Source organism: Oncorhynchus clarkii, chromosome 13, assembly GCF_045791955.1.
Source record: "Oncorhynchus clarkii lewisi isolate Uvic-CL-2024 chromosome 13, UVic_Ocla_1.0, whole genome shotgun sequence".
NCBI lineage: Eukaryota > Metazoa > Chordata > Actinopteri > Salmoniformes > Salmonidae > Oncorhynchus > Oncorhynchus clarkii.
Window position 1 is genome coordinate 35,377,691 of NC_092159.1, and position 20,388 is coordinate 35,398,078.

Consider the following 20,388-nt stretch of genomic DNA (forward strand, 5'->3'; position numbering starts at 1 on the left):
CCCCCCTCCACTACCTCCCCCACCATCCTCCCAGCCTTTAATGTGTCTCTCATCACTCTGTTGACATGCCAGCACTTTCGCCATGTCCATGGTAATGGCTCATTCATGTTTACCTCCTTGTGAAAACATTCCCTGATCTATCCTTTCCCTTTTCTCTTTCAAGACTGTCAAGGGAGTTGTGATTATATAACTTTATGACACATCTCTTGCCTTTGGTTTTGGTATCTTTACAGTAAATATGTGTGGCATGCATGGAATTTTCAGTGGGATTATCATAGTGTTCAGATGATCAAAGAAATAATGTTGAAATTGCAATCAGTTTAATTACTGTATGTGTGCACCTAAGCGTAATGTTGAAAGTGGATTGGCTCACAAAGTAAATTATCCCACTAAGGATGTATACTGAGCTAAAATATAAATGCAACATGCAAAGTGTTGGTCCCATTTTTCATGAGCTGAAATAAAAGAGACCGGAAATATTCCATACACACAAAATGTTCATTTCTCTATGGTGCTGAGGAGTATTTCTGTCTGTAATAAAACCCTTCTGTGGGGAAAAATAATCATTCTGATTGGCTGGGCCATGCTCCCCAGTGGGTGGACCTGGCTCCCAAGTGGGTGGGCCTATGCCTTCACAGGCCACCCATGGCTGTGCCCTTGCCCAATCTTGAAATCCATAGATTAGAGCCTAATGAATTTATTTAAATTGTCTGATTTCCTTCTATGAACCGTAACTTTGTAAAATATTTGAAATTGTTTCATGTTGCGTTTATGTTTTTGTTCAGTATATATGTGTCAATGCGAGAAATGGACGTCATATAAATGACAACACAGGCTACAACTCTGTCAAAGCACAATAGGCCTACAATACATATTTTATTTGATCAAAACTCGCCATAAATGGTTTGGATTATTAAGGAAGATGAGTGGAGCCTGAAACAAATTCAATATTTCTTTAAATTGGATTAAGAAAAGTATTGTTATTGCCAGATCACCCTGTTTTATATCTACATCAAACAACAATTCGTACTAAAAGTAGCGTTACAGTGAAAATGATCACTTTATGCAGCTATCTATTACTTTTGACTGCTCGATATTATCAGCATCAACTAGTATGGTATGTCACCATAATCCTTTGCGTCTCGCAATAGTTGCCAGTCATTCTGCCGACGAGACGAATGTGAGTGTTGAATGGAGTCAAATAACTAACTGCGAATTCTACCTGGTTTATTTTGACCTGGCTTATTGATAGGTACGTTTTTATATTCATTTTTTTAAACTTGCACATTTGATTTCAGACAGTATGAAAGAGACAACAGCCAAGAGACGCGAGAAACCCAAGGACTCCAAGGCTGAGAAACAGAAGGATGCGGGCCCCGAGCCGCAGGATGTGGAGATGCCGGAGGAGGACTCGGCCACTGCAGAAAAGAAACCCAAAGAACTTGATACCCTCACACTTGAAGGTAGCTAGCTAGGTGGTTAGCTGCGGTTTAACACAAACACTGGAAAGGATACATTCAAACTCAATGTCAGATACGGACTGTTGCAACTGCTTCGGGTTTTTGCTACCTAGCTAACGTCACTGTACCGAATGTTAGTTAGCAAGCTGCTGTTATTCTATGTAACTAGCTAGCTAATTTGCCTGTTTAAATTGGCAACACTTTGAAGTGTAACTATCGTTAGAGAATGTAGTTAGCTGACCTAGTTAGTCAACATATAGTAACAGGCTAACTGCGTTTAACGTTGGTCTGACTTTTAATTCACTCGCTATATTAGTAACAAGCTAGGTAGCTAACGTTAGCTAGCTAGATATCTGGGTGCCTAACAACGAAATCCCCTAGTCATAGCTAGCCAGCTAGCTAGTTAATCAGTTTGCTAGCAATGTTAACTTCAATTTGTGTCAGTTGGAAATCACTTTACTGCCGTAACCTGTCAAAGCAGTACTTTTATAGTTTTGTGTATCCAATTGTAGCTACCTAGCTTGACAGGTCATTGTATTTACAAATCTTTTCAGTTTTGAATTGAGTGAAAGAACTGACATTAGCTGTCAGATTGTTTGTTTTTAATCACTCTTCCATAAGTCTCTCCTTATGACCTTACTCCTCCAACTCCCGTTGCAGACATCAAGGAGCATGTGAAGCAGATAGAGAAGGCTGTGTCGGGCAAGGAGCCTCGCTTTGTGCTGAGGGCCCTGCGTGCCCTGCCCTCCACCAGCCGCCGCCTCAACCCCAACGTGCTGCACAAGGCTGTGTCTGGCTTCTACACCTCCAACGCCGCTGGCAAAGAGTTCCTACTCAGCTTCCTAGAGGAGGTATGATTAGTGCAGATAGAAAAGACTGGTACTACTATTACTACTTCTATTGCTGAGAAACCTTGACTATGAACTATTACTCATTGCCTTTATCTCTGTCTCCTTTTGCCCACTTGACTCCTTTGGTCCCTTTCTGTCCGCTTCGGTCTTTCCTTTTCCCTCCTCTACCCACACCCTCTCCCCTCCATCTCTTGCATCCATCCAGCCCATGGACACCGAGGGAGATGTCCAGTTCAGGCCCCGTACAGGGAAGGCAGCTGCCACCCCCCTGATCCCTGAGGCGGAGGCCTACCTGCAGCTGCTCCTGCTGGTTTATCTCACCAACAACAAACGCTACACAGAGGTGGGCTGACGGAGTTCACACACTCACTCGCTATCGCGCCTCTGTCTCTCGCTCTCATGCATGCACAGTACATATTTATGTTGGATTGAGCTCTGAATTCTCTTTGGTATATACAATGCTCACCACACAGTAGTCATTAGAAAGAAATGTCTGGATTAATTCCCGACTGCCTGTCTTGGTTGTTAGCTTCTCACTTTTCTCTCTGTAGGCCCAGAAAGTGTCAGATGAGCTCTTGCAAAAGATCGGACCTCAGAACCGGCGTGCTCTGGACCTGGTGGCCGCTAAGTGTTACTACTACCACTCCCGCGTCTACGAGTTCCTCAACCAGCTGGACACTGTGCGTAGGTAAGCCCACCAACACTTTCACTGACTGTTTTTGTTTTTTCTGACTTAAACACATAGTGGGGAAAGATGGAGGTTGTCTCAGAAGGCAGTAGGCCAGTTTGAACCTATGCAGATTAAAATGTAATGCCTTCGATCGATTTTAAACTAAAAACCCTTCTCTCTCAGTTTCCTGCACACGCGCCTGAGGACGGCCACCTTGCGGCACGACGCCGACGGCCAGGCCACGCTGCTCAACCTGCTGCTGAGGAACTACCTGCAGTACAACCTGTACGACCAGGCTGAGAAGCTGGTGTCCAAGTCAGTCTTCCCTGAGCTGGCCAACAACAACGAGTGGGCCCGCTACCTCTACTACACAGGTGAGAGGGACTGGGAAGGAGAGGGACTGGGAAGGAGAGGGACTGGGAAGGAGAGGGACTGGGAAGGAGAGGGACTGGGAAGGAGAGGGACTGGGAAGGAGAGGGACTGGGAAGGAGAGGGACTGGGAAGGAGAGGGACTGGGAAGAAGCCCTAAGCATACCAATTTCTGTTGACATAAGATGTCACCCGTGATGGAACTGTATACATTTTACTAGTAAGACATCAGAAGTTTAGTTTAATCACATTCAATTGAATTACGTTTATCAGGCCTCTACAGGTTTTCAAGTGACCATAAGAAACTGCCTCAGAATATGAATGAATTTGTAGTTGTGGCTTAGTTTGCTGCTTTTCCACTCAGATCATTCTCTCCTTCAACCCTCCAGGTCGTATCAAGGCCATCCAGCTGGAGTACACAGAGGCCAGGAGGACCCTGACCAACGCCCTGAGGAAGGCCCCCCAACACACAGCTGTGGGCTTCAAACAGACAGTTAGTACACCCAGCATGCAGTTTTGTGTGCAATTATTACATTTTGCGCACACTTACGTTAGTATTTTAGCACTCTTATCCAGAGCGACTTACAGGAGCAATTAGGGTTAAGAACCTTGCTCAAGGGCACATCGAGAGATTTTTCACCTAGTCGTCACAGGGATTTGAACCAGAGAACTTTTGGTTACTGGCCCAATGCTCTTAACCACTAGGCTACCTTATTAAAAATGAGAAACTATTGTTAAGGTTTTAAAGTTGTCACTCAAATTTCCCATAGTGTGTTGCCTGACTATATTGTCAATCAATCCAACTTTATTTGTACAGCACATTTCTTACAAGGGATGATGCATTTCATATTTGTTTTAATAATATTTTGTTTAAAAAAATATATATATATTTCTCCTCGTCATACACGAAAAACAACTGAGACGCACACAATGACTACATCTCATCTGCCAAGACCCACATGCTAATGCTATTTCAATAATTCAGGGGATGCATTTCTAAGTGCTTAACAAATAATATAGCCCACCGTATGCCACAAAATTCAGGTTGTTCACATCTTCTCTCTATCCCTATCAGGTTCACAAGTTGCTGATTGTGGTGGAGCTGTTGCTTGGGGAGATACCAGACAGGCTGCAGTTCCGCCAGGCTCCTCTGAAGAGATCACTAGCGCCCTACTTCCTGCTCACCCAGGGTAAATTGCCGGCAAGCTGGGTCATGAGAATGAGTCTTAAGCGCGAGTAAGATGTGAACCCTGGTCTCTGTTCCCACACAGCTGTCAGGACGGGTAACCTGGCCAAGTTCAACCAGGCTCTGGATCAGTTTGGAGAGAAGTTCCAGGCAGACGGCACCTATACCTTGATCATCCGCCTGCGACACAATGTCATCAAGACAGGTCAGTGACCAGGCCTTTCACTTCGGGCTCTTCTTCCACATTCTCAGATGGCTTCCTCTTCTCTTTAACAGTTTTTGGTCATGGCTCTTCATTTTTAACATGTGAATGAATGACTTGTTGATATTTAACACCATCTCTCCCTGTAGGTGTGCGTATGATCAGCCTGTCATACTCGCGTATATCCCTGGCAGACATCGCTCAGAAGCTCCAGCTGGACAGTTCAGAGGATGCTGAGTTCATAGTGGCCAAGGTAACATGATATACTACAGCCATACTCAGTTGGTGGACCGCGATCCGAGCCCAGATTGGGGTCAATATGGTCTAGGGGGGCGTTTATCAGAAAACCAGTCGGTATCTGGTGTGACCACCATTTGCCTCGTGCAGCGTGTCAGATGTCCTTCACATAGGGTTGATCAGGCTGTTGATTGTGGAATGTTTTCCCACTCCTCTTCAATGGCTGTGTGAAGTTGCTGGATCTTGACAGGAACAGGAACACGCTGTCATACATGTCGATCTACAGCATCCCAAACATGCTCAATGGGTGACATGTCTGAGTATGAAGCCCAAGGAAGAACTGGGATATTTTCAGCTTCCAAGAATTGTGTACAGATTCTTGCGACATGGCATTGTCATGATGAAACATGAGGTGATGGTGGCGCATGAATGGCATAACAATGGGCCTCAGGATCTCGTCACGGTATCTCTGCATTCAAATTGCCATCGATAAAATCCAATTGTGTTCGTTGTCCATAGCTTATGCCTGCCCATACCCCTCCACCCCATGGGGCACTCTGTTCACAACGTTGACATCAGCAAAGCGCTCACCCACATGACTCCATACACGCCATCTACCCGTTAGTTGAAACCTGGATTCATCCATCAAGACCACACTTCTCCAGCGTGCCAGTGGCCATGGAAGATGAGCAATTATCCACTGAAGTCTGTTAGGATGCTTATCTGCAGTCAGGTCAAGACCCTGGTGAGGATGACGTGCATGCAGATGAGCTTCCCTGAGACTGTTTGTGTAGAGATTCTTCGGTTGTGCAAACCCACAGTTTCATCAGCTGTCCGGGTGGCTGGTCTCGGACGATTGAGTAGGTGAAGAAGCCGAATGTGGAGGTCCTTGGGCTGGCGTGGTTACATGTGGTCTGCAGTTGTGCGGCCGGTTGGACGTACTGCCAAATTGTCTAAAATGTCGGAGGTGGCTTATGGTAGAGAAATTAACATTTCAGCTCTAGTGGAAATTCCTGTAGTCAGCATGTCAATTGTACACTCCCTTAACTTGACACAGTGGCTTTGTGCACCTGTGCAATGATCATGCTGTTTAATCAGCTTCTTTATAATGCCACACCTGTCATGTGGCTGGAGAAATGCTCAATAACAGGGATGTAAACAAATTTGTGTGAAATAAGCTTTTTGTGCTTATGAAACATGGGACCTTTTCATTTTTGTTCAGTGTGTGTATATTGTATTGTACCTTAAGCTCATGATTTATCCCCACCGCCTGCTCTACATCAGCTCATACAAGGATTTCCTTAAGAGCATTAATAGAGAAGCACATCACTTGTGTGTGATAAATATGAAATGCAGTCAACTGTCCTAAGCCACTGGTGGCAAGGGAAAACTACCTCGGTCTCTTACTGATTTTCTTTCTCCCAACCTCATCCCTCTCTTCCAGGCTATCCGTGATGGAGTGATCGAAGCCAGCATCAACCATGAGAAGGGCTATGTTCAGTCTAAAGAGACCATGGACATCTACGGTACCAGGGAGCCCCAGCTGGCTTTCCACCAGAGGATCTCCTTCTGCCTGGACATACACAACATGTCTGTCAAGGCCATGAGGTTTCCACCCAAGGCTTACAACAAGGACCTAGAATCAGCAGAGGTGTGTACCAACTTTTTACTACTCCTTGTATTAGCCCCTGAAATTGACTGTCGTGAGGGTTCTTTTGTAGGAGATAATATGAATTTGTTCTTTATCTGTGCTGCTGAACTACCAGTATGCTGTATTTCACTGTTATGACCACAAGGGGGCAGTGTTAACTAGCTTTGTAATGTTATATTTGGGACTAGAATTTCAGACTAAATGCTAACTGTCATTCTAAAATGTTAGCTATTTGCAAACTTAATCATTTTAAAGATGCACTATGCATAAATCACTCCACCATTTTCTGGTTGTTAAGTCTAATAGTTTGCCTAATTTCAGTTTGTGAGATTCATTGTACCATCAAAACACTGAAATATCTTTTCCATAACCCAAAATATTATATTTTCAGCTGGTGTACAAAACTAAATTTAAAAGACACAAAAACAAAACCTAAGAATGGGAGGCATAGAAATAGGGCACATAGAACAGATATACTGCTTAGACTTGCTTTCAATGAGAATGACAGATCTATAACACATTTCTATGGGAATTTGGTCAGGTCTCCCAAAAAGTTACATATTGCAGCTTTAGTGTGTGTGTTTGCATTTCAGGAGCGCAGAGAGCGGGAGCAGCAGGACCTGGAGTTCGCCAAGGAGATGGCGGAAGATGACGATGACAGTTTCCCATGATCCTCTGAGAGGAACGAGTACAAGGATGCCTTATTGTTTTTTCCCTTTCTCTCACCCCTCTATTCTTCCTCCTCCCTCTTGTAATAGTTGTTTTGTTTATTTCTCTGCAGGCACAAGGCCATTTATAACATATGTATGTTAGCATTGTAACATACAATAAGAACACCTCTATTCAACCCTACCACTGGTCCTCGTTGTCCCTGCTTTTAGACTTTGCGTGTCACTGTCAACTTGCTGGGAGAGGCATTTTGTGTATCTGTATTGAGTTTGAGGCCAGCACGCAAAACCAGTCTTTGTCATTTTAATCTAATTTGGGGAACACTCATTTGTACAGTGAATGTCTAGCAAACTAAGAGCCCTTTGGCACAGAGCAGCTTGTAAGGTTTTCTGTCAGGAATTTATGTTGGCTCCTTGGTTGTTATTTTTGCTGCGCAATGCAATTCAATATCTTGACAGCAGCCCTTTCTAGAATGCAGATATGGAAACTCGTATTTCAAAATACCTTAACAAAATTAATTTGTTGTCCCTCTTTAGAACTGTGTGCCGTTGAGCTCAACTAGTTAGATTTGTCTCTGCCTCATTGTTCACGGCTCCTGTTCCTTCCTCTGATTTCTTCATTTAGCTCCCTCTTCCTCCTGCCTCATAGGGTGCATCCCAATTATCTCTTTTGTTCCATTAGCTTCATGTATTTTAAAAGCAATGACTGGTATAATAGTGCATTCAGACCCCATGACTTTTCTCACATATTGATACGTTAGTATCATATTTTTCCCCTCGATCTACACACAATTCCACAATATAATGAAAAGCAAAAACAGGTGTTTAGAAAATTTGGCCAAATGTATAAATAACTGAAATACAACATTTACATAAATATTCAGACCCTTTACTCAGTACTTTGTTGAAGTGCCTTTGGCAGTGCTTACAACCTGGAGTCTTCTTGGCACTGCTATATTTGGGGAGTTTCTCACATTCTCTGGAGATCCTCTCAATCTGTCAGGTTGGATGAGGAGTGTTGGCTGCACAGCTATTTTCAGGTCTCCAGAGATGTTTGATCGTGGTAAAGTCCGGGCTCTGGTTGGGCCACTCAAGGACATTGAGACTTCTCCTGTGTGCTTAGGGTTTTTGTCCTGTTGGAAGGCGAACCATCGCCCCAGTCTGAGGTCCTGAGCGCTCTGGAGCAGGTTTTCAAGGATCTCTCTGTACTTTGCTCTGTTCATCTTTCCCTTGATCCTGACTAGTCTTCCATCCCTGCCTCTGAAAAACATCCCCACAACATGATGCTGCCACCAACATGCTTCACTTTAGGGATTGCCCCAGGTTTCCTCCAGAAATATTGCTTGTCATTCAGGACAAAGAGTTTAATATTGGTTTCATCTGACCATAGAATCTTGTTTCTCATGGTCAGAGTCCTTTAGGTGCCTTCTGGCAAACTAAGCGGGCTGTCATGTGCCTTTTACTGAGGAGTGGTGTCCGTCTGGCCACTCTACAATAAAGGCCTGATTGGTGGAGTGCTGCAGAGATTATCCTTCTGGAAGGTTCTCCCATCTCCACAGAGGAACTCTGAAGCTCTGTCAGAGTGACCATCGGGTTCTTGGTCACCTCCCTGACCAAGGCCCTTCTCCCCCAATTGCTCAGTTTGGCCGGGCGGCCAGCAAGAGTTTTGGTGGTTCCAAACTTCTTCCATTAAAGAATGGAGACCACTGTGTTCTTGGGAACCTTCAATGCTGCAGACTTTTTTGTTGTATCCAGACTTGTGCCTTGACGCAATCCTGTCTCAGAGCTCTACGGACAATTCCTTCCACCTCATGACTTGGTTTTTGCTCTCACATGCATTGTCATCTGTGGGACCTTTCCAAATCATGTCCAATCAATTGAATTTACCACATGTGGACTCCAATCGAGTTGTAGAAATGTCAAGGATGATCATTGGAAACAGGATGCAGCTGAGCTCAATTTTGAGTCTCATAACAAAGGGTCTGAATACTTATGTAAATAAGGTATTTCCTTTTATTTGTAAAAGTACATAAAAATGTGCAAAAATGTTTTACCTGTTCACTTTGTCATTATGGGGTATTTTGTGTAGATTGATGAGAAACATTTAATTGAATCCATTATAGAGTAAGGCGTAATAAAATGTGGGAAAGGGGAAGTGTTCTGAATACTTATGACAGCACTGTATAAACCAGTCATAATGCAGTCCTATACCAGTCACTTCCTGCAAAGTGAACAATGCCCATGCCAACACCAATCCAGTGCGTTTCAATATCTGCAGACTAGTGAATGAGTCATACTTCAGGAGGGAGAAGAAATTATTGGGACACACATAGACATACAGTAATGGGGCAATTGCAAGGTAATGGTGGTTCTAGAGCATCGTACTTGATTACTCATTCGCTAAGATGAAAATGTAATATTAAAGCTCTAGGCAAAATGTATTGACATTGTTAGGGCTCGTGTTCACTAGCAAGCGGTAAATTGCCTTCGCTTGTGGGCCTGCTGACCTTAATTGCCTACCGTCTGTAAGCTGTTCGTGTCTTAACGACCATTCCACAGGTGCATGTTCATGAATTGTTTATGGTTCAAGCATGGGAAACAGTGTTTAAACCCTTTACAATGAAGATCTGTGAAGTTATTTTGGGGGGGGGATTTTTACAAATGATCTTTGAAAGACAGGGTCCTGAAAAGGGGACATTTCTTTTTTTTTGCTGAGTTTGTATTACAATTATACACTTCAGTGCTTACCAATCTTGGTCCTGAGACATCAATGGTTACACATTGTAACTAATAGACTAGAAACAGGATTTAACTAATTAAAGGCTGATTTTTAATTCATATATACAGATAGAAAAACGAATTTCTTTCATCTGCATTGATCTGATAAACACAGGATAGGTGTAGTATTTCATCAAATGAGACTTAATTTCAACCAGCAGAGACTGTGAAACACTTCATTGAAAGAAGTTCCTGCAAACTATTACAGACTACAAAGGGAATCGCAGCCGAGAGCTGCCCAGTGACACGAGCCTACCAGACAAGCTAAATAACTTCTATGCTCGCTTCCAGGCAAGTAACACTTAAACATGCGTGACAGCATCAGCTATTCCGGAAGACTGTGATCACGCTCTCCGCAGCCGATGTGAGAGACTTTTAAACATGTTAACATTCACAAGGCCGCTGGGCCAGACGGATTACCAGGACATGTACTTCGAGCATGTGCTGACCAACTGGCAAGTGTCTTCACTGACATTTTCAACCTCTCCCTGTCTGAGTATGTAATACCAACATGCTTCAAGCAGACCACAATAGTCCCTGTGCCCAAGAACACTAAGGTAACCTGCCTATATGACTAATGACCCGTAGCACTCACATCTGTAGCCATGAAAGGCTGGTCATGGCTCACATCGACACCATTATCCCAGAAACCCTAGACCTACTCCAATTTGCATACCGCACGAACAGATCCACAGATCTCTATTGCACTCCACACTGCCCTTTCCCACCTGGACAAAAGAAACCCCTATGTGAGAATGCTATTCATTGACTACAGCTCAGCGTTCAACACCATAGTGCCCTCAAAGCTCATCACCAAGCTAAGGACCCTGAGACTAAACATCTCCCTCTGCAACTGGATCCTGGACTTCCTGACAGGCTGCCCCCAGGTGGTAAGGGTAGGTAACAACACATCCACCACGCTGATCCTTAACAAGGGGGCACCTCAGGGGTGCGTACTCAGTCCCCTCCTGTACTCCCTGTTCACTGCACGGCCAGGCACGACTCCACCACCATCATTAAGTGTGCTGATGACAGAAGTGGTAGGCCTGAACACAGACAACGATGAGACAGCCTATAGGGGGGAGGTAAGAGACCTGACCATGTGGTGGAAGGACAACAACCTCTCCCTCAACGTGTTCAAGACAAAGGAGATGATTGTGGACTACAGGAAAAGGAGGACCGAGCACACCCCCATTCTCATCGACAGGGCTGTAGTGGAGCAGGTTGAGAGCTTCAAGTTCCTTGGCGTCCACATCAACAAACTAACATGGTCCAAGCAGACCAAACCTATTCTCCCTCAGGAGACTGAAAAGATTGAAGGAGAGAGACTGTTATTGAGAAAATAGGGTAGTTAAAGAAGGTGTTCAACAGGAATCTGTGGCCTCACCTGGTGTCCACACTAAGTGGCTGCAGAGTACTTAATACTGAAAAACGTGAACGGACACACAAGGACAAACAATATAGCGTGGTTATAGAAATAATGAAGTGTCTTACTATTCTCCATGGTTGGCCCTCTTGCCTATTCTTTGACGGTGGAAGGAGCCACAGTTATAATCCTGAGCCTGATTACTGCACAACACAATCCATCAATCAGATTGATACATGAGTGTTTAGGTGTGGGTTATAGGGTGTCTAATTGTTCCACATTCTTTCAGTATGGGTGACTTGAAATAGTCTGTTGTTTTTGCACAGACATCACACCCTTACTTAAACAGCACCCTCACCTGAGAAGTAGAAATCAAATGGAGAGAAACTAGGAATTGAATAACTGCAGTTGACATAGCTAAGTAAATAGAATAATACTCTTATTGCAATGTGGATGACTTAAAAAAGCCTTTGGTTGTGCATAGTGTAGTCTATGGTGTTGCCAGGGAACAGCACCCTCTTCGAAGAAGTAGGAGGTGAATATCTCCCGCACACGGATCGCTTCCCTTGCTGTGTTGTTGGACCCCATCCTTGAAACATCCTGCAGAGCAGCAGACTTCTCCTCTGGCACACGGTGGCGAGCTGCAGATCCCCTCCTTGTCCTTGTGTCCATCCTCAGGAAGTTATGCAGAACACAGGTAGCCTTCACACGCCTGAATTCCTCCTGGAGGCAGTCCCAGATGGCCCTGGTCACCCAACCTTGCAGTGTCCACTAACTGTAGGCAATCGTTTTGAAGGAATCTCCAGTTACAAGGTAACTGTAGGAATATGGAAGATAATGTAATTATTAGACTTTTACATCACCAGGTCATTGTGGATTACTAAAGTATAATATCCCTTATAATAAAGTATGATAACATTGGATTGATAGATGCATGGGCAGACACAGTTGAAGTTGGAAGTTTACATACACCTTAGCCAAATACATTTAAAAACTCTGTTTTTCCACAATTCCTGACATTTAATCCTAGTAAAAATTCCCTGTCTTAGGTCAGGATCACCACTTTATTATAAAAATGTGAAATGTCAGAATAATAGTAGAGAGAATTATTTATTTCAGCTTTTATTTCTTTCATCACATTCCCAGTGGGTCAGAAGTTTACATACACTCAATTAGTATTTGGTAGCATTGCCTTGAAATTGTTTAACTTGGGTCAAACGTTTCGGGTAGCCTTCCACAAGCTTCCCACAATAAGGTGGGTGAATTTTGGCCCATTCCTCCTGACAGAGCTGGTAGGTCTTCTTGCTCGCAGACGCTTTTTTAGTTCCGTTTCAGTTTACATAACTAAGTGTATGTAAACTTCTGACCCACTGAAATTGTGACAGTGAATTTATACGTGAAATAATCTCTCTGTAAACAATTGTTGGAAAAATTACTTGTTTCATGCACAGAGTAGATGTCCTAACCGACATGCCAAAACTATAGTTTGTTAACAAGAAAATTGTGGAGTGGTTGAAAAACGAGTTTTAATGACTCCCACCTAAGTGTTTGTAGACTTCCTACTTCAACTGTATGTATGTGTAGCATGTGACATTAACAGGATCATATCAAGGATAGCGTCACAAATTAATACATAAATATCACTTGAAGCTTGATGATGAGTTGATCATTTGAATCAGCTGTGCAGTGCTAAGGCAAAAACAAAAACGGCCACCCCTTTGAGTTCCCAGGACCAGGACTGAGAACCGCTGCTCTTCATTGGGACCTCTACATACGTCGCCAGACTTTCATAGCTCTCTTTATCCGAATGGAAAACCTCACAACAGTCTTCATTATTCTCAAATTACACTGCACTGAATAGTATGTTACTATTATCTCCGTCCATACTTCTAGAGACAGGAACTACACAAAAGTACCTGCCCTATCCGGAATAGCCTACTCTATCACTTTGACAGTTGGGGCTATTATCCTTTCACCTTCCTCCATGGCTGTTAGCTAGCTACCTACAAATGCAGTTGGAGTTTGTTTTTTATAGTGATAAATACATAAAGATAGCTAGCTAACTTAATTAAATATCACCAGCTACCTATCTATACACTATATGAAATTGGCTAGATAACTAGCTAGCCCATTTAGCAGCTCATTTGAGTTAGCCTGCACTGTAGCTAGTTAGGTTTATTTTACTTTTTCGAAATGTATTTACTTGAATATGTTCTCCCAGCCTTGTGGACAATTAGAAACAGGACAGAAAAGTGTGTTTGTCACCAGAGTGTTTTAGAGGATATTACTATTGAAATATTTACCCATTTAATAGCCAGACCTTCATACAAAATTTTTAAAATGTTTTAATCTTCATACAAACATGCTATGCAGAATTCTTGACGCACAATCGAACGTGCTGCTGTCATACGCTGCCAGCACGCCCACAAGCGAGTCACAATGGGCGGCGTAAGCGGCACGCGGCAATGTACCGCAACCTAGTTGGCATTCCCCATGAAAATTAATGGGAAGCGGTGCTTCACCGCGCGGCACCATGTGCTCTTGAACACGGGGTCAGCCATAATGATACATTCTATATTCAAGAGTCTAGCATTACTGGTAGGCACAACAAATGGAGGGGAAAAAATCCTACATTAGAAAATAATTTATGCAATCAAAACTCGCTTATATGCCAATTCTGGAAACGATATGAGCTATTCACAAACGGCATGATAAATGGTACATTATAAACTGGGTGGTTCGATTCCTAAATTCTGATTGGCTGACAGTCGTGGTATATCAGACCATATACCATGGGTATGGCGAAACATGTATTTTTGATTGCTGTAATTATGTTGGTAACCAGTTTATATTAGCAATATGGCACCTCGGGGGTTTGTGATATATGGCCAATATACCACCGCTAAGGGCTGTTAACACGGATATTGGTCATATAGCACACCTCCTCGGGCCTTATTGCTTAATTAAGACCCTGGGAATGAGGTCAGTTATTACCTAAGAAAGGGGTTGGTAGTCAAGAGAAAAAGTGAGCATACCTTGCAATTAAGATGTGCGTGGGCTTGATGTCATTGCGCAATGGCCAAATCCTGAAGTAAGACTAATTTACTTGCGCAAATAAGGATTTTACAAACGGGGATATTAGTCTTCAATTGTTCTCAGGAAATAAAATAGGAACTAAGCATTAGGTAACCCAACCTGATTTCCTTAGTATGCCTGCTCAGAGAGTAGCATACATAACATGTCGAATTGCTACAACTAGAGTTGTGAAATGATGTACATGAATTTTTTTTCTGGGTAATATAGCCCTACATGAACGTCACTGAAAATGCCATAAGGTTGTTTCCGTCTTGGGCTTGCCATGATGTCAACACAGCTGCACGTGCGAACGTCCCCTGCATTGTTTTTGGATGTGCGACTGTTTTGTAGAGCGCATATGGCTATTTTCAATCACAGCCTATTGTCCGCAGCGTGACCGTTCACATCAGGCTATTGAATAAAAAAATAAAAACATAATAATAACATGACATTTTTCTGAATTATAAGCTGGAACTAATTTCCCATCCACAAATGTAAATTAAAGAGTAAAATAATAAGACGTATAGACCTGTTAATCAAATCAAGTCACCAGCTAGGCCTATTTAAAGTGCATTTCATAAGTCTCAACACACTTTACATATAAAATGTTGTTTAATACATGGGGTTAGAACACATACAGTTAAACATTAGGGAGTCCAGTATGGCAGGAGGGACAGAGTCCAGACAGTGACAGCCAGGTGGAAAGGTGAGGGATCACAGGGTAGGACAGAGTGGATGGAGAGTGCAGAATGGATCCAATCAATATTAGGCAATTAATAGCTTTGTTTCGTTTATTTGATTCATAATGTGCAGCTCAAAGTGCTTTACAATAAGCTCTAAGAAATAAAATATTGGCCTAATAAAATACAAATAATAGCTTTATAATAGATATAAAACAGCAGAATACAACAATTAGGCTTAGCCTATATATAGTTTCTGTATTGAAAGCCTAATTAGGCTGGTTGTCTTTTTAAAAAAAATCATAAACGCAGTTTTAATCACATGCATTACATGTTTGCTCATGTTCTGATTTTTGAATGCATGCCAAGCTATCACAAGGTCATCAGGATGTAGCATTTCTATCTCTTACGGGCTTTATTCAATATGTAAAACTGAAGCGTTACAGATATCCTGCGATAGAAATGTAAAGGTAGCCTAATTTCCGATTGAGCCTACTACATATGTAGCGTTTACCATGAATTCAGTCTCTGCTAAAGCGGGAACATTGCCTTTACATTTCAACCACGCTGTAAAGCTGGACTTCCGCAAATCAGATTGAATAGAGCCCAAATTATTAGTCACTCACTATTGCAGGTTTACAATGACCCTCCAGTACAATCACCCTCCAGTGGAAATTCCCATGAAACATACTTGAATCATATAAATACTTCAAGTCTCCCTCAAATGGGAGATAAGAAAGAATCCTACATATTTAGCAAAATAGACTAACCATACTGACACGGAATGAACACTCTCAAAAGTAAGTGATATTTTATATGATATATTTATAAATACATTTGACTAGGACTATTCATTTGTGTATTTTTTCTTCTCGATGCAACTTTCTTTTCTTTTTTTTTTTTTTTTTAACTTGGAAACAACATTTTGTTAAAAACAAAATTGTCTGAGGAAAGTCATAATAGCTTGGACATATTTTGAGTGGTTGTCTCCAGGCATTTTATTGTGCATGGCTACTGCGTACCTCAACGCACTACATTTGACACGCGCCCCTTTCTTGCGTAATGTTCTGCGGAGGCACTGGCTGTATCTCAGTTCAACTTGTTCAGAATCTGTATCGTCATAGAGTCGTTCTGCAGCTGTTTTTTCTTTCTCCAAGTTGTAGGTCTGCTCTGCTGTTTAGCTTTTCTGGTCCGGTCCGCACACCTTCCGGAGAGGTCAATGGACGCAAGGAGTTTGGTCGAAAAAATATTAGGCAACATCCCCATGGTTCACGGGTCTAGTGTCAAAATCCCGGTAAGTCTGTTGGACGGCGACGATGCCCTATTCTTACGTGGTGTGTATGGTCTTTACTGTATGTAATTTAATCGCAAACTTTTATGGGTAAAATTACGCAGCTTTGCATGGTCTTTAATGCTTGATTTGAGTTGAAATCACGTTGACCGTTAGATCATGTAAACATTGTGTTGTTTTTGCATAAAACAAACCATAGCACACGACAGGACATATTTGCGTTGAAGAATGCACAAGCATGTATCTAACAAAGATCAATATCGCATTTAGCTGCTGCTAAATTTAGTCAATGCAATCATACCGTGTAACTGCAGGCACATTTAGGAAAATATACGGTAGGTTTAGTTAAATTGCAAAACAAATGCATCTCTTTGTGCATTTAAACTTGGTTTGGTTTTACAACCTGTCATGACCACTAACAACACAGATTCCAAAAGGGCACTAACCCCAACTTCTCTCTGCTTGATCTGCAGTCAACCCATAGACATACATGTATGCATTACATTGGCTCCAGCTCTATAACCACTCCACTCCTCTTCTCCTAGGGCCTGACCCTTGACCCGTCCAGCCAGTCTACGAACATACCGTACCAGTCCATGGTGACCTCCCTGGGCATCCCCGCAGCACCAGAACTAAAGACTGTCTGCAGACCCCTAAACCAAATCGACTTCACCCTGGTGAGTGAGTGAGTGTGTGTGTCAGTGCCGGACGCTGCCGTTTTAGATAGAGGAGGACAATCTTTTTTTTTTTTTTTTATGAGCATGGCCTTATTTCTATTACAGTGTATTGGATGACTGTCATTCATATTCCATTCACCCAGCTCAATGTAACATCGATAGGTTGAGACTACTACATGATACATTTTCTCCCTTTACCCATCATGATGTTGCTACAACCTATACAAAGTAGTTGCACAGGTCGAGATCTGCCTAGCTAGCTAAGCAAGTAAAAGTTTAAAAAAAATACAACGAAATATGGCTCTCTCGCTCTTTTGTTTCGCCTTAATTTTTGAAGAAATTGATTTGTTCAAAACTGTCCAGCTATTGTCTTTCTCTGAGTCGACTACTCACCACATTTTACACACTGCTGCGTTCAGTACTAGATTCAATCTCTGATCCTTTGATTGGATGGACAACATGTCAGTTCATGCTGCAGGAGCTCTGATAGGTAGGAGGAAGTTGTCATAATTAATGTGTAAGTCTATGGAACGGGGTGAGAACCGTGACCCTCCTAGGTTTTGTATTGAAGTCAATGTAGCCAGAAAAAGATGGAAACTAGCTGTCCTCCAGCTACACCATAGTGCTATCCTACAAAGTGCTGTTGAGGCTGTTGGGTTGTAATTTGAAATACTTGTTACACCAGAAGTTAATGGTTATCTGTAGGAGGAATGTATATGGTGGAGTCAATTAAGGGTGGATATGAGCAATGGGCTTGGAGAGTTACTAAGTGAGGGAAAAGGCAATCGCATGGTTGGGGTCACTGATAAGGGTGGAGAGCTGGGGATTAGTGAGGAATGGTGGGCCGAGGTCAGGTCACATGAAGGAACAGTTTATTGCACACGTCACTTAACTTCCCGCCAAGCAACAAATATGTCATGTTTGGAGAAAAGGAGGAGACTCTGCCTAAATTGTGGTGTAAATACTTGTGCTGGTGGGAATATGTCTTTGTCTTTTCAGCTGTCTGACCCATTGGGTGAATAAACTTAGTTTGAGCTTTTCCTAGTTGTCTGTTAGTTTTTACTCTGTTTACTTAGAACCTAACTCCACTGTAGACCTTCATTGCTAAACAGTGCGCTTTAATCAATTATTTGGTGACGTGAATATATTTTGTATAGTTATCTAAAAAGGATACCTTTTTTAATGTTTCACAATACAACTTTTGTATTTTTATGAAACTCACTGGGGAGGATGGTCCTTCCCTTCCTCCTCTGAGGAGCCTCCACTGGTGTGTGTGTGCGTGTGTGTGTGTGTGTGTGTGTGTGTGTGAGAGTGAGAGGGGGGGAAACTGCTACGGTTCTCCTGAATGTTGCAGATAGAATAATAAAGCTGACATGAATAGTTCTGATACGATTCCTTATTGCGTTGTGTCCTAGCATACTGGCCATGGTCCATTTTAGTTGACTGACCAGCTGTGTGCTTCCGCCTACAGGAGGTGTGTCTGAGCAGTATGTCTGCGGGGCTGCAGCTGTATCAGGATGTGCTGGGTGTGCTGAAGGAGCGTGTGACCACTGAAAAGGTGACAGGACTCCTGGCTGACATCAGAGACCTGCTAGCCCAGGTCAACAAGGTGAGACTGACACACACAAACTCCCTGAGTAATAGCAAGATCACAGAGGTCCTACACTCATATCGTCAGGCTTGAGAGGTTTGTTTAGGTTGATAACCTCCTGTATGTGTGTGTTTTTGTGCTGTTCAGATGCAGGAGCCGGGCCAGATGAGCAGTGTGGCCCAGTACGAGGCCTCGGGACTGGCCTCACGCCTCCCAGGGGACTACGAGGTTCAGGTTGCCACTCACTTTATCCTGTTGCAGCTCCGTGACTTCACACAGAACCTAAAACGCAGCCTGCGCAACGTCGAACACCTGACTTCCAGGCCAGGACAGAGCGGCTGAACTACTCCTTTTCAGGCCAGGACAAAGGGGCTGGGCTGCACTCTACAGCGGCAGCAAAACCTGTGCAGACATGGATGGAGGACCGGAGTGGGGTTGTCCATGCCAGAAGCCTATTGGACTTCTCAGCCAGCTGCGTCATTCGAGCCTGCTTCAGTCTTTCTATCTATTCTGTCAATCAAGGTCAAACGGGACATTCGAAAACATGAAGCAAGCGGAGCACTTTATCTGAGAGAGAGGGACGCTACACAATTGGTTTTGGTGCCATCCCCTATCTGCCAAGATCTGGTCCTCATCCTATAACTGCAGGTAGCTGGCCTTGTTCTATCTGTTCCCCATCAATTGGTACAATAGCAACTGAAGGACTGAGTACCTGCGTTTCTTCATCTCTTTCTCCCCATGAGGGTTTTGTTCTTAGCTTGTCCTGCCACTCTACGACACCTCTGATTGCTGTCTCAGGTTTTCCTTGAGATAAAGCAACACTGATAGCTGCCAGATAGTGGCAAGTCCCCACCTGCACTCCCTCTAACTCGGATGTGAGATAAACCATGGCCACTGTTTGATTTGTCTGTTGAGTCTCTTAGATACTTATTTATACTTAAAATATATATATTTATATTTATGAAGTACTGGGATATTTGTTTATGTATTTTAATTTATTTGGTTTGCGTATGCATGTCTTTATTTATTTAATGTATTTATACTGTATGTGTTTTTTATTGATTGATACAGTCATCCCTAGAATCATTTTCTGATGGGTGTCAAAAGATTTGTATTGTATGTGGTTTGGCAGAGAGGTAAAACAGATGTTATATACCAGGAGCTCCGATCTCCTTCCCTTTGATTTATTTATATATTATAGTTTTTTTACAGGACAGTAGGAAGTCGGGAGACATGTATAGAACAAACAGTGAGAAAGGGTTTTAGACGAGCGGCCGAGTTGCCTTGAAGGCATGTTGTAACGGTTTTGACTTGAGGTTGTTGTTTGTAGGGGTGCCAGTTAGGTTGTGCCTACCAGAGAAAATATTGCTTTCTCCTTTTTGTTTTGTGAGGGAATGAGTCCCGTCTGGTCCGTCAAGTCTACACCAATACAAAGGACACATGGAAAAGGATGGACATACACTTTTCATAAACCATTAAAAACATTGGAAATAACTTCAAAACAACTGTTCTTTTGCATTGGTTGTATTACCAACATAAATGATCACACACATATGACGAACATGAGCTCTGGTTCCTCCAGAAAAGTCCTGTACCTCGGGCCTAAAAGAGTCCATTCCGGTAAAGGAGTTCAGTG

General features: G+C 42.8%; 2 protein-coding genes across 3 annotated transcripts; both read left to right on the forward strand.

Annotated features, from left to right (window-relative positions):
- The first annotated feature begins 1,109 nt into the window (after positions 1-1,109).
- Positions 1,110-7,478, forward strand: LOC139364582 (26S proteasome non-ATPase regulatory subunit 3-like). 2 transcript variants are annotated; one of them, XM_071101445.1, is made up of 12 exons: positions 1,110-1,180; positions 1,299-1,463; positions 2,121-2,311; positions 2,517-2,654; positions 2,863-2,999; positions 3,165-3,355; positions 3,740-3,843; positions 4,426-4,540; positions 4,622-4,741; positions 4,888-4,991; positions 6,420-6,626; positions 7,220-7,478. In XM_071101445.1, the coding sequence occupies exons 2-12, from the start codon at positions 1,304-1,306 to the stop codon at positions 7,295-7,297; spliced, it is 1,545 nt and encodes a 514-aa protein (XP_070957546.1). In that variant the 5' UTR covers positions 1,110-1,180; positions 1,299-1,303; the 3' UTR covers positions 7,298-7,478. The 2 variants fall into 2 exon arrangements, with proteins under 2 accessions (XP_070957546.1, XP_070957547.1); XM_071101446.1 differs by having other exon boundaries at positions 1,141-1,180; positions 1,303-1,463.
- An 8,417-nt stretch (positions 7,479-15,895) lies between these two features.
- On the forward strand, positions 15,896-20,254 carry LOC139423910 (uncharacterized). Its single transcript, XM_071175551.1, has 5 exons — positions 15,896-15,993; positions 16,351-16,487; positions 17,030-17,161; positions 18,633-18,770; positions 18,900-20,254. Exons 1-5 carry the CDS (start codon positions 15,978-15,980, stop codon positions 19,092-19,094), a joined length of 618 nt encoding a protein of 205 aa, XP_071031652.1. The 5' UTR covers positions 15,896-15,977; the 3' UTR covers positions 19,095-20,254.
- Positions 20,255-20,388: the final 134 nt, after the last annotated feature.